The 14,152-nt window shown below is 43.9% G+C and overlaps 1 protein-coding gene across 1 annotated transcript; it reads right to left on the minus strand.

The window, feature by feature from the left end:
* Nucleotides 1–49: 49 nt before the first annotated feature.
* Nucleotides 50–9,497, minus strand: LOC137909069 (N-lysine methyltransferase SMYD2-like). Its single transcript, XM_068753477.1, has 12 exons — nucleotides 9,317–9,497; nucleotides 7,742–7,805; nucleotides 6,916–7,026; nucleotides 6,756–6,816; nucleotides 6,141–6,265; nucleotides 5,899–5,966; nucleotides 4,509–4,611; nucleotides 3,565–3,675; nucleotides 3,311–3,431; nucleotides 3,000–3,174; nucleotides 2,554–2,662; nucleotides 50–2,091 (listed from the first exon to the last, which is right to left on the minus strand). Exons 1-12 carry the CDS (start codon nucleotides 9,484–9,486, stop codon nucleotides 2,011–2,013), a joined length of 1,299 nt encoding a protein of 432 aa, XP_068609578.1. The 5' UTR covers nucleotides 9,487–9,497; the 3' UTR covers nucleotides 50–2,010.
* Nucleotides 9,498–14,152: the final 4,655 nt, after the last annotated feature.

The following is a 14,152-nucleotide window of genomic DNA, read 5'->3' on the forward strand; positions in this document are numbered from 1 at the left end:
TAATTGATCTGGTTGGAAGCAGAAACAGAGATTCATGCTGAATTTTATTTAATGGAAATTCTTGTGGATTTTATTTTATTTTTTTAAACAAACTCGACTCAAGAGATGAAAATATTTACATATTTCCCTGTATAGAAACTCACAAGCACAAGATTCTGCTTTCTACTCTTGTGGTGTTTGCTCAGACTTTGAAGAATGCCTGTTTTTTTGCATTTCCTCCATGCAGGGCACGTGAATGAGCAGCTTGATTTGCCTGCAGGTGTGAACGTGCCCCCCCCCGTGTGTGTTTGAAACCCGCCCTGAGGTTGGACAGAGATTGCATGCTACATTTCTCATTCATTCTTCAGCCGTTAGCCATGGCAGTGTGCTTCCCGAGCAGTAGGTGGCAGCAGTATTATCGCTTAGCTTTTCTACTTTGAAAGTTTGCCAAACAAAAGTATTGTTCAATCACTGTTCTAAAATGTTTCTTTATTTTAAAGTGTGTCGATTAACACAGCAATATTAACTTCCGCATTGGAACTGATATCTTTATTTATTTCCATTAGGGTTGTCACCTTTATTTTGAAGGGCAGATCACCGATAAACACGCGGATCCTCCTTCCTCCTCTTGTCGTATTTTGTGTTCATTTTAACTATTTTCCAGAGAGAAAGTCTTCCATCGTGATGTTGAAATCGACATCCTCTTTCAAAAGATTCAAATGTGTCTCATTTCTGACCTAGTGTCTCAAAATCTAGAAGATCCAGTGGGCATCATGTATAAATCTATTTTCTCTGTTTGCATATGCAGCATATATTTGTGTCCTTATGTAGATTATAATATATTCTGCATGATTGTGCCTTAAAGATGAAACAGTGGGAAGCCACCTGGCTGATACCAGGGTCCTGGGTAGTTTCATAAATTAAAATCCTTTTTTTTTGTTGAACCTCCAAAGATAAAATCTTTGTGTCCGATTTCAGTCGTCAGAACTTTTTGCCTTTCTTTCAAGTTGCCCAAATCTTAAGGAGGCAGTAGGAGGAGGCTGATGGTTTATCAATGTGACTCAACTCACTTTGCCAAATAAAGGCAGCCGTCTCTGATAATCTGATCCAAACCCTAAAGATTGCTCTGCTCCCATATTCCGGGACGCTCTCTGAAGAATTCCCTTTCTCCCATGTTGTTTAAATAAACATGCCCCCCCCCCCCCCTCTGAATCTTTCTGAAAAGCCAACCATGTCCAGAGTAACTTTTGTACACGAGAGAACAGATTTCTACAAGCCTTTTTCTTATTTGTATTTTATAGTTTTTGACTTGGTACCCTCAAAATACAGCAACATAATAAACTATGCATGTTTTTATATTTCAATGTATATATTCTCAAGTATAAGCTTCCTTACATATAAGTGTTTTCTGCACTTCTCTTCTTCGACAATATTTTCTCCCACAGCATTCCACTGTTTGTTCATATTTAATTATCCCCCCCCCCCCCCTTTTTTTGGCAGAACTTCCAAATAACTTTCAAAGTATGTGTACATATGTTTGTATATGCATTTCCAGTGCTTGAAGTCTTTTGTTTTTCTCTCCCCTGTCATGTATGAAGCTGTCTTACTTGCTTATATTGGAATAAAGCCTTATTTTCTGTTTGTTTTGATCATTTTTCCTTCAAAAAGTGAAGTATTTTTATTACCCCCTTTATTCTGATGAAATGCAAATTGTAAGTTGTTTTTTTTTTCTGTGCCCCCCCCACCACACACACACACATACACACGCACACACACACACACAGCTAAAGATAACTCTACTGTGATGAACGACAGGGTGCAGCTCACAGGTCGGTCACACAACAAAACAAATGAAACACAATCACATTTACTCATATTTTAAAAATGATTCACATCCTGATCCATGTGCAAAAATCATATTTTAGAATTATTTCTGTAAAAACTAAAGTCCCTTCTTTTCCGTGGAGCTCCTGGTCAAATGAGTGTGCAGGCCACAGGATCGGTCGGTTGCACCATTCCTTTTATTTCTCCTCACTTGCTTTTCATCTCTTCACGCAGCTTGATCAGGTAGAAGTGATTCTTTCCATGAGTCACCTCCATTATGGCCTCTGCCTGTAAAAACACACACCAACACGGGGGTGAATGTTTTACGTCATTCAAGAACAAACACGATTTCTAGGTTTACTTTTTGTTTCCAACTGACCTGTCCCGTTATCTGTGCTGAAAACTATGATACTGAAACATATTTATCCATATTTATGCAATCGCATGCAATTTTTGCCAACTTATTTTTCATATTTTTCTTGGTTGAAGTTATTAAATTACTTATTTTTAGAAGTCAGAAAACTAGGAACACACTTTCTTTTCCTAATGAAAGAAGATACTTTGATTTTTCGTTTGATATGTTTGCTGAGTCAAAGTAAAGAATATTCTGTGGGGATTGGAAAATCGGGCAACACGGGCGAATACTGGAGCACTCAGCATATAGCTGAGCTGAAAATGTCTGGCTCTGAAAGAGTTAAAAGTGCTTGGCATCTATTTCTTTGTAAGAGTGGATGCTGATGTTAATTTGACCTTCTGGAGAGCCTTGATGCCAGCTGCGTGTCTGTCCAGCTCCATGTACAACCTGCCCAACTTCAGGAGCAGGGAGGACACATTCAAAGAGTGGGGCGGATATAGCTTGCTGCAGGACAGAGACAAACACACAGATAAGATAAGATAAGATAAGATAAACATGATGAAGGAACACGTTGCTGATATCACAACAATCCTATCGTTGACTGTAATCATAAAGATAGTAGGAAAAACATTCCACATAATGCTTTCAAAGTTCGGGTAAATCTGACTTGACTTTCAGTTTAAAGTAAAAAATAAACACCGAGAATACTGGAACCTACATTTCCTATAATATACAATCCATAAGAAGCAGATAGTAAAAGCTGGGCTCCATCATCTCTGGCCTAAAGACCGACTCTAACATGATCGCTTTGTGTGTTCAGGGTTCGAGCCTTTCTCAGCACCTGTAATGCTGAACGATCTTCTCCCCGTATCGGATGGCTCCCTCTGAGTCTTGCATGTAGAGACAAATCCCCATGGCCTGATACATCACGTGGAGCATGTACACGTTGGAGTCGTCGAACACGGCTCCCATCTCCTCCAAGCTCTGCTCGCACATCTCCATCAGCTCACTGGGGGGTGCAACCGAGTCAAGACGGCGTCAAAGGCCTCTGGATCACGTCATCAGACGTTAATAAATAAAGATGCATGATTTGACTCCACTATTCAGTCACAGATTCATGGCATAGTGCTGCTTCGTAACAGTAAAGGATATTTTTGATGTGCTTGAGAGCTCGGAACTCTGTGATGGTTTTCTTGGCATACTGCAACATGCTGTTGATGACCTGCGGCTCAGTGGGTTCACTCTTCTTGCGTAGTTTCAACTTTGTCTTGTCCTGGAGGTGAAGACAGGAACCATGAGCGGGAAGATCAGTTTCTAAATGTATGTAACATAATCCTTCTCAGTAATGGTTCACAGAAAACGGTCCCTGTCTATGGTCGCCCACCAAGTTTGTCTTTGCATCTCACCATGGACTTGCTTCTGCATTCCTGGCACCCACAGGTGAAGTAGTAGGACTCTCTCAGCCGGTTGTTGCGGTCTTCTGTTGGATAGAGGGGGTCTATGTAGCTGATGAGTAGCTAGAGATTGAAAAACCAGCATTGCAAATGAGATGCCTGAATAATTCACTCTCCCCTTCCTTCATCTCTCTATTTGCCATCAGATACGAAACGCCAAAGACCTCGTATTGTAAATCAGCAGCGATGATGCACTCATGCAAACGCCTCTACATTCGTTCAGTCTGAAATCCTAACGGGCCTAAGGTCTTCCAGGCTTTCCAATGTTACAAAGCTGAAAGGTATTTCGTCACGGCTGCTTCCAGATTTGAAAATCTGGTTCTTCACTTTCTATATAGGTGAAGAGATATTTAGACATTTTTGGAACCAACAGCAGGCCGGCATTTTGGGACCGCGGGGCCCTAGTGGAACAATATGGCATTATGGGCTCTGTAAGGTAAGGAGGGGCCTGGCTGTTGAGGGCTTTAAAAGTGAGCAGAATGATGATTTTATATTCAATTTGTTCTCTAACAGGAAGCCAATGCAGAGACGCCAGAACAGGAGAAATGTGTTCCCTCAGTCTGGTTCCGTTCAGAACACGAGCTGCTGCGTTCTGGATCAGCTGGAGATGTATAATAGAGTTGTTGGGGCAGCCGGACAGTAATGAATTCCAGCCTGAGGTTACAAAAGCATGGACTACCTTTTCTGCATCTTTTTGGGTTAATATGTGCATGATTATTTGAAATATTGTGAAGGATGTGTGATAAGCAAATCATCTTGATATGTATTTACTTCACTCATTTCTTTGTGTCACTGGAAGATGAAAATAAAGAAATGCTCATCTAACACACACAGGGTAAAAAACAAAACTGAACAAGACCCAACCCCCTCTAATGGCAGCTGTCATCTTTCCTCACTTCATCTCCAGGCTTCATGTCCTGCACCGCCCGAACTTCAGCCGACGTCCCGTCATACGTGACGATGACGCTGGGAAGACAGCTGTGGTTTATTAGAGCCACACTGTAGAGGGACAGACAGAAATGAGAATAAAAATCCACAAGACCCACAGTTCAATTCAATGAATTGATATTTATATAGTGTCAGATTATAATAGAAAGTATCTCAAAGCCCTTTACAGGTGTAGCAGGGAAAGACCTGCAGGGAAAGACGGAAGCAAACTTGACCCACGAGAGCAAGGAGATGGAGGCAAGGAAAAACGTCCTTTTATTAGGCAGAAACCTTGGACAGAACCTAAGACTCATAGTGGGCGGCCATTTATCTTGACCGACTGGGTTGAGAAGGAGAGAGAAAGAGAGAGAGAGAGAGAGACAATGACAGAGACGGAGACAAGGACAGGTAGGAGGAGAGTCAAAAACAAAGCGATGGATAGAGAGTGATGGAGAGACAGCTCAGGAGCAGACGAAAACATAACGTGACTTATATGCTGCTGAACAAGATACTGAGTAAAGAGCTGCTCTATAAAACTATAAATGCTAATGCTATCAATAGGAAATCAGGTTCGACAGCCACAGGTCCAGGTTCTGCAACGCCACGGATAGAAGGACCTGCAGACTGAGAGACAGTAATTTTGGACCACGGGGCCCCTGTGGGGCAATATGGCATAATGAGCTCTGTGAGGTAAGGAGGGGCCTGGCTGTTGAGGGCTTTAAAAGTGAGCAGAAGGATTTTATATTCAATTCGTGCTCTAACAGGAAGCCAATGCAGAGACGCCAGAACAGTGGAAATGTGTTCTCTCAGTCTGGTTCCTGTCCTGCTGCGTTCTGGATCAGCTGAAGATGTTTAATTGGGGAAACTGGACAGTAATGAATTTCAATAATCCAGCCTGAAGTTACAAAAACATGGACAACTTTTCCTGCAGTGGCAGAACATTACTGCTGGGAGTGTTTCACAGTATCAATCTGATTTATTCTAAGTATTATCTCTATTCTACGACCGCACATTCAACACCTCTAATGTGTGCACATGTGCATTTGACTGAAATACATGGATTGCAATAAGCTGAGCAGGCAAATCCATTTTCACCCGGCCAGTTTTAAATTTAACGGCCCCGACCTGGGCTGTAATATTTGACATTTGCCTATTGTTCTTTTTTTTATCATCTGTTCATACTATCTGTCCTTCTTATGTGTGCGTGTTTTCCCCAAATAAAATGAAGAAACTGCATACACATATCCAAAAAGAGACCAAAAGCAGAGACATAGAGAGAAAGGTTGTGAGAGTGAAGAAGGAACTACTCTGTGTGTAGACTAGTGTTGTTTTCGGTCCCGTGTGAGGTTCTCCTCTTACTCTGGGTAGATGGCCGTACCCAGATGGGACAGCTCGTCATCCTCTACAGTGAAACCATTACAGGCAACCTGGTGTTAAGAGGACAGAGGACAGGGTCACCAATCAATTCAAGCACATCATATTCCTATTTAGTAGGTTCTCTTTCCACGAGACGTTCAAGGACATGCAAATAGTTGGTATTGGCAGCACAAATCTAAGAGGACAGGAGAAAAGGTGTCTCTCTGTGTGTGCGCAAGCAGTACCTGGGAAAACAGTGTGAGCTGGTCTTTATGGTCAGGCAGATCCAAGTGTTTGGAGTAAAAACGATGCAATCCGGCAACGTCTGCCTCACGCATCTCCCGTCTCTCATTATCTAGGTCGTCCACGTCTGTTAGTGGAAGACCAGAAGATCGTATTCACCAAACAACAGCAGTCTTTATTCCAGATTTATTCCATACTAAAATTAAGACAAGGAAGGACATGCTGGACCCCCCCCGGGTGTATGACCTTTGCCAAAATGAAGGATGCATGCCGTCATGTGTAAGATATCTTATCTGCAAGTGACCGCGTGGGTGAACTTGCAACGTCTTGCTGCTAGTTGATGCTTATTTGGAGTAAAATACTCACGATTTATGTTTAAGTTGAATCGTACTGCAAACCTGCTTCACCTATTTTATTTTGAAGAGATTTAACATTCGGTTTCTAAAAACAGGAGACATACAACGGCATGGAAAGTCTCTAACGCGAGACAGCACTCCTACCTTCATCACTCTCTGTGTGCTCAGGTAGGAACACATTGTTACCATGTGATCAAATCAAATCACAAACCAAAATAACATGTGCTTTTATACCTTTGTGTTAAAGGACCAACAACTCACGTGATTCCATGTCTCCTATTAGCAAGATCCTCTCAGAGGCGCAACATTCTTTCTGAGTTTTCTATGGGAAAACAAGCAAAAAAAAACTATTTGCATAAACCACAAAGTGTTCCAGACATTCCAAATGGACACTTTGTCTTTTTTTTTTTAGGGGTCCGACCTTCTTGGCAAGGATCCGAGCCACCAGGCGGGACATCTCTGACGGGCACCATTTCTCTCCGAAAGCAGTCATTGCTGAGCACTCCAGCTTGTGCATGGCCCAGTCCGCTTTCTATGCACCACCATGATGCAGAATGATTTAAAGGTCACATATTACAGCCTTCTTCCACGAGTTAACGCAGTTCCCAAATACTTATATGAAATATCTGTGGCTGTCTTTAGTCAAAATAGCAAACGGATGCTGCAGGACAGCGTCCCTCTTTTCTGTCTCTAACAGCTCTGTCAGAAACGCCTCTGAAAATGAAACTGAAATTACATTAATAGCGGGCAAAAGCGCAGCTGCACGCTACCATGGTAACCGGTGGGGTGATGTTTTTAGCACACACTAACTGTTTTTTTTTAACATTTTTGCCAGAACATTATCACAAAAATAAACTTTCCCCTCTGTTCTTCTTCGACAAATCATCGCTCAGGATCGTCTTTACCTTCAACAATTACAATGTTTGTCACACATTTCTTACATGCAGCACCTCTGGAGTTAAATAAAATAAAAGTATATGTAAGAATAAGCACAGAACCCCCCCACCCCCCACCCGCCCCCCAGATCAAAATACATTGAAAGTCTATCAATGCACTGTGTTGAGATTTTTACACGAGAAACCAGAATTATTGGATTTAAATGGAGTAAAATAACTAAACACTTTATAATCAGCCCCAGCAGAACAAATATGACTCAGTGAATCTCTATATGCCCCCACATCACCTCACACTGTGCTCATTATCATTCAACCAGTCACCCCCCCCACCCCCACCCCCACCCCCCTTACCTGGCATTTCACATTGCAGTAGAAGGCTTTCTTGCACTTCCCACATCTCGCCAAACCTTGTTTCCTATAAACGACATAAAATATTAGATGAACATCAAACAACGTATTTCCTAAAAGAGCCACACTCAACCTTTTTTTTTTTTTTTATAATTTGGTTTTCTAGGCACACAAGCAAACAACACTCCAACACCAGACACGGTGTCAGCAGATAGGTGAGTGTCCACCACCGTGTCTGGTTGCCTGGGAGTCCACCCGACAGTTAAACATCCTTCGGAGTCGAGGAGCCGCAGCTGTAACCGATAGCGACGAAGGGCTTTAAAACATTCTGTGGTATTAATAGAGCTGACCTTACGGAGGACCAGCTGTCGTTATTACCCCATAGAAACTGTAAAGAAGTCAGTACGTCCAAATAAATCTTTTTAAAAAGGCTTACTGCTGGTTGGTGAGGGGGGGGGGGGGGGGGTCACAACCACCTGATGTAAAGCACAGGCTTGAACTCTCAGAGGTGTTTCACCCTCTATGGGCGTGTTGTCGAGGACCGCATGGGACTTCGAGGCTTCTCCTGGATTCACCCAGAGGGGGCAGTCTCTGACTTTGAAAGCAAGGCGCCGTCCACGTCTCTCACAGCTCTAATCTCGCTTCATTGATCAAAAGCACAAATTACAGATGCTTCTGAGTAAATACATAATCTAAAAATGAATAAAAGTGCTGCTTTCACGCAATCTGTAAAGACATAAAGCGCTGCTGCAAGAGTGATTGTCTGACACACTCGAGACATACAGTGTCTCATTATTATTATCATCATCATTATTTCTGTTGTATACGGCGAATGAATGCTGGTGAATGACAATGAGAACATATTCTCTTGTGTTCACACATCACTTAAATTGTTTAAACTCGCACACGCCTGCAGCACAGCTCGACAGGTCGACTGGTTTCTATTGCTGTCGCCTCCATCAGGAACAACTGCTGCTGCTACAGGTGTGAGGCAAGGCCATACCTGCCATTCGTGTTACCAGACTATGCCTCGTGTTCTGTGAATATATTTATTAGATAGAATGTTAGAGCAGTACAATTATCAAACAATAGCATGTATTACAGTACAAATACAGTCAAATATCCTGTCTAAGAGTAGTGTTTCAAAAAAGCCCTTGCGGTCTTGTTTCCATTGAAAGTCCTTCGTACATAAATCATCGACATTTAACAATACCAATAAAATAAAAATAAATTACTCCACAGATGCAAAATAACAATAAATTAAAAGACACATAGGTGGACAAAAAAAGGTTGTTATTGTAAACAAGAATTAGCTCTCAATGAACTTACCTGATTAAATAAAAATCATTCATGTGTGTGTGTGTGTGTGTGTGTGTGTGTGTGGGGGGGGGGGGGGGGGGGATGCAGGTCATGTGATACACATGAACCACCGTCTAATAACCAAAGCACAATGCTGGTGCTATTTGCGTTACATCTAGTCAGCGTCTAGTCACTGATGATGAACTGATGATAACTTTCACATCTAACCTGAAGTGAGGCGACGCGCTCTGACGCAGCGGCAGGTGATCGGCCCCTTACCTGGTGAAGCAGCACTCGCAGTAGGAGCCCCTCCCGTTGACTGACAGCACGCAGGAGTGCGGGGGGCTGGAAAACAGCAGCTCCCCGGCTTTAAACGCTCTGCTGGCCCGGAGACCTCGACCTTTTCCCGGACTGTCAAACCTCTCCACTCCCTGGATGCTGCCCGTCATCGTGCGTCTTCCTCCAGAATGAAGCTCGCCCAAAGAGAGGTGGGATCATGTGGGGGGGGGGGGGGGGGGGGGCAATAATAGTTCACACTGGGGATCGAAATGATGCCGCCTGCTGGTTAATGAACGGAACAGCCATTCACAAAACCTTTCCATTATTTGTTATAGCGCTCGAATAACCGAATGAATTATTTTACAAATGTCAAAACAACAACAAGAAAATAATGGATTTAATTTAGCTTAATGTTATTAGCAATTATCTTACATTTGGCATGTCACACGAACTTCTTATTTGTTTATCGTCCCAATTTTACACAAGGTTCCTTAAATGAAGCAAACAGCGCCCCCTATAGCCGGTGTGCCTGAACAACAGGGTCAGGTCAGTAATAAGATCGGTCCCATCCGCCCAACAGGTGTCACTAAATGAAGGGAGTAGGTTGAGCACTGAAGGGGTTAAATAAATAAATGCAAGTTCAGTATTCGATTGAACTGCTGTTTATCTGCCTTGATGCCTCATTATAAGATAAGATAAGATAAGATATAAGATAAGAATGAGCGTGTGAATGACTTATCTTTATCTTTACACTGAGAAGATGCTCAGCGACCTCCAGGAAAAGGTGTGACGCCTGGGAAGGAAATAACCTGCAAGAACAAGTCATTACTGAACTTCATTTATTTTCAATTTCAATCTTAAATACTACAAATGGTTCATTTTCTAATTTGCCTATTGGCTATTTCGTGTCAAAATATTAATTCATCTTATGAATCGCTTTTGTCCGTGCCGGAGCCTACCCCAGCAGTCAACGTGCGAGGGCCGGGGTACTCCCTGGACAAGCCGCCAGTTCATCGCAGGGCCACACACGGAGAGACAGTGATTCACACACACACACACTTATGGCCCAAATTGGATTTGAACCTGTGACCTTCTTGCTGTGAGGCACAACAGCGCTTACCACTGCGCCACAGCAAGACATACACGCATTTATTTTGTGTACATATATATTTTTCAAATCTCTTAAGGGCAGGTGACAATAATTACATACCAACTTTAATTTAATTTGTTACACTGTATACTGGTGTAAAGTGTTGGTACTTTTTTTTTTTGCAGCATGCTGTGTTCCTTCATGTTGCAGCAGGTGTGTGTCTTTAGATCAGTTAACTGAAGATGAGCATTGAAACTGTGACAACTGTCCTTTCAGGAGTTGCTTCATTCATGTCGAGTATCAAACCGGGTCAAATAGCGCTCCACGTCCCAGCTGGTCACACTGCGCCACCTAGTGGGAGCCCAGTGTAAGTGAACCTTGAAAGAGCTGGAGCCCAGCCGTGATGACACGCAGTCCACTCCCCCCCCCCCCCCCCCCCCTTCCACACACACAAGGATGACGAGTTTCTACATAGAGGTAGGGACAGAGAGTCAGGTCAGGGACGTGATCTTGAGTAAATTGAAAAATTTCATAAGCAACCATGCAAACACATTACACCCCCCCCCCCACACACACACATGCCCACACACCAAACCATTGTGAAGATTTGCCCCTCATCCGTATCTGAAGCCTTTATCCAACCTTGCCCCAGTTTCAACCGATTTATGATAATTCCATTTTTCCAGTCTTTCAATCTAAAGATTTGTTTCTCCTCATTTTTTAATAACGCGCAAGCAAGGGAGGCATGTCCCCCCGAGAGATTATGTCGTCGTCTTTGGCGTCTCGTCTTGATTACATCAGAGGGACCTGATTTGATTAGGAAGAAACCCCGTTTCAGTACACATTCTCTTTCGGCCTCCCCGCCGCGCTGATTTCTTACTTTGTCAGAGGGGATGATCTCGATGAATATGATCTGAAAAGGAGGGGGGGATGGGGGGGATTAGGTGAAAGGATTATAATTTCCAATGACGAGAAATAATAAGAAACAATAAATCCTAAGTAGATTTAGTTCTCAAGGAAACCCTGTTAGGGAGGGAAATCAACAAAATAAGAGACAGGACAGAAAAGAGACGGGACAGAGGTATTAAATAGTTTCATTCGGTTTGACCTGTTTAGTCTGAGATAAGTTTAGGCCTTCTTTTGATCTTACAACTCATGATTGCATTGGTTCAAAGTGGGGCTAGATGTCATGAGGTACCTGCATCTGATGCTTTTTGTACCCGGAGGCGAACAAACAAGTTCGTCGCCTGCAAACAACTGAACGTGAAACGGGTGGCTCATTATTACAGCGAATGCTTTGAGTTTCTGGATATTTTTTGTTAATTGACTTGAGCTTGTTCATATTTTTACTGTGAAGTAAAATATTTTCAGTCTCCCTGTGCAAACCAAACAGCTGGAGAAGACATGACGTCAAAGTCTGAACGATTGTGCGATCCCGAGTTTCCTCTCTTTTTATTTTACAGCAAAGCTGTAAAAGTTCATTCCAGGCTAGCAAAACCTCGACTTGCTGATTTTACTAAACGAGTTTTACAATGACATCACTTCCTGCTGCCGCCCCTGCGTAGTTTGAGCCCCTCACTCAGCAGCTCACCTGTTCCCACCCCCTCCCCGGCTCACACTCCAGCCTGTCTGCGGCTCCCGCCTGTCTCACCCCAGCCCGCCTCGCGTCCTTCCTCCTGACTCTTAACTGTCGCCGTGCTCGGCATTCTAAACCATCGGTCGCTTCCGCGTCCGGCTATCGGACTACTTTCACTATGCACCAACAGCTTTACACTCTTTCCTAAATCAATCAGAGCTCTCCTCACCCTGCAAGCCTTTCAAGGATCACACTACCCCCCGGGCCACTTCGCTGCGTTTTACACCCTTAGAAGGTACTTTATCCATAAACCTACCATTGGACCGAACACACGGCAGCGTAACAGCAGAGACCTTGTGAAGCGGCAGCTGCAAATGCGTCTGCAGACGAGGGCTGTGTGTGAAATCCAGGGTGGCTAAAGACCTAAACTGCTCTCGTTCTCACGACAGTGGCGAACAGAGGCCTCCTCAGTTTACACTCATGACCTTTGTCATCGCTGTGCTAACTAGAGGTCGCCGGCAGGTCACGGCTTGGGACGGGAACAGGTGCTTTGCTCTATGGAGGGAATCGGGACAAAGACACTGATAATTCTGGATTAGCTCGGATCTTAGTTTAGTTTAGTTTATTAAGGATCTCCATTAGTTGGTGCCGCAGTATCCAATGAGTCTGTCTGTCTCAGTGTCTGTCTTGCAGCAGGTCTTTAGACTTGCAGCACCAATCGGATCCGTGTCACGCCTGGGCGTGCGCATTACTGTTCATGCTTGCGACGCGACAATCAGCATTTGGTGGATCATAGCAATGAATCGCATCCATAAACACTCGACTTGTTCTGATTGTCCGGCTAAGATTAAGGCCTGCGGAGACGCGCTGCGATTGATCTGTGTGTCACAGCAACCCTTTTAACTCGGAGGCCCAGTGATTGTTATGCTCTGCATGGCATGAGACTAATATACGGTCTATTTTTATTACCCACAGCAAACAGATATATTTTTGGCTTGCGCTGATGTATCGTCACAAATACGAAAGTATTAACGAAATGTTTTTTATCCTATCAGACTCATGGTCGAAAGTCGACTCGGAAGCGACTGGACTTCTGTTTGCTCCGGATTCAGCTTTCAAGGATTACCTTGACCTGGATCTGCACCAACATATCAAACTAATGATAATAATAATAATAATAATAATAATCCCAAATCTTTGGAAGGGTTCTCTCGGTCAAGGAATCAAAGGAGGGTCAAACGGTGACGGGACCGTTGCTTTTAGATGCAGTGACATAATGGAGAAACGGAGCCGCCTTGGCAGAGGTCTGGCCCGTCTGGCTATTAATACCATAACGCAGCCGGGATGTGGGACGTAGATGACTGAACTATTAAAATATTAATGAGACAAGATGTTGCTATTTAGTTCTGCTAAATGAACCGCAGCAATCCAAAGAATGCTGAAATGTGCAATCGATCATTAGACGAATTGATTACGCCTCGGTCAGCGGCTCTGCGTCTACCTTCTCACACCCGACGTGACGCTGAGTGTGAAGAGGAGGATGAGTGGTGCTTCAAAAAGTTCTTCTGTCTGATGGACTCGGCGACTGAGACAGTGTCAAACGTCTCGGCTTGTCTCCTGTCGGCCAGTTAGGGAGCCAAGCCTTAACCCTCCTGTCTCCCCTCCTGGCTGGTGTGTGTGTGTGTGTGTGTGGGGGGGGGGGGGGGGGTGTTTGCTTGTTGGGCTGCCTTAGCGCTGTGGGGCTTGCAGGCGTGGAGCCTCGTCTCTCACTGTTTATCCATGTGTCTTTGCTTTGGCTCAGGTCCTCTGCCGTAGGCCACTGTGGGCTGAGTGGGGTCCACTGCCCTGTGTCAGTCAAGTAAGCTCTGCTTTCACTGGAGGGCTTAGCGCCTCACCCCCCCCCCGGCTGCTTTACGATCAGACAGCCGGGCTAATCTGTCTGCATCTTTCCATCTTCTTGGGTCTTGCCTCATCTCTTCTTTTGGCCCCTTTGGTCATCTATTTGCAGACAAGTTTGCTTTCACGTCTTTTAAATAGTTTCCATTTGAAAGTCTTTTTTGTTTATCTTTTCTTTTAACCAACTCGGCAGGAAAATCACGAATGCCTCCAGGAGTAGGGGGGAACAGAATGTTCCACATTTGGTGGCATCACACTTAAGATGGACTTGAAT

Source organism: Brachionichthys hirsutus, chromosome 20 (genome assembly GCF_040956055.1).
Source record: "Brachionichthys hirsutus isolate HB-005 chromosome 20, CSIRO-AGI_Bhir_v1, whole genome shotgun sequence".
Taxonomy (NCBI): Eukaryota; Metazoa; Chordata; class Actinopteri; order Lophiiformes; family Brachionichthyidae; genus Brachionichthys; species Brachionichthys hirsutus.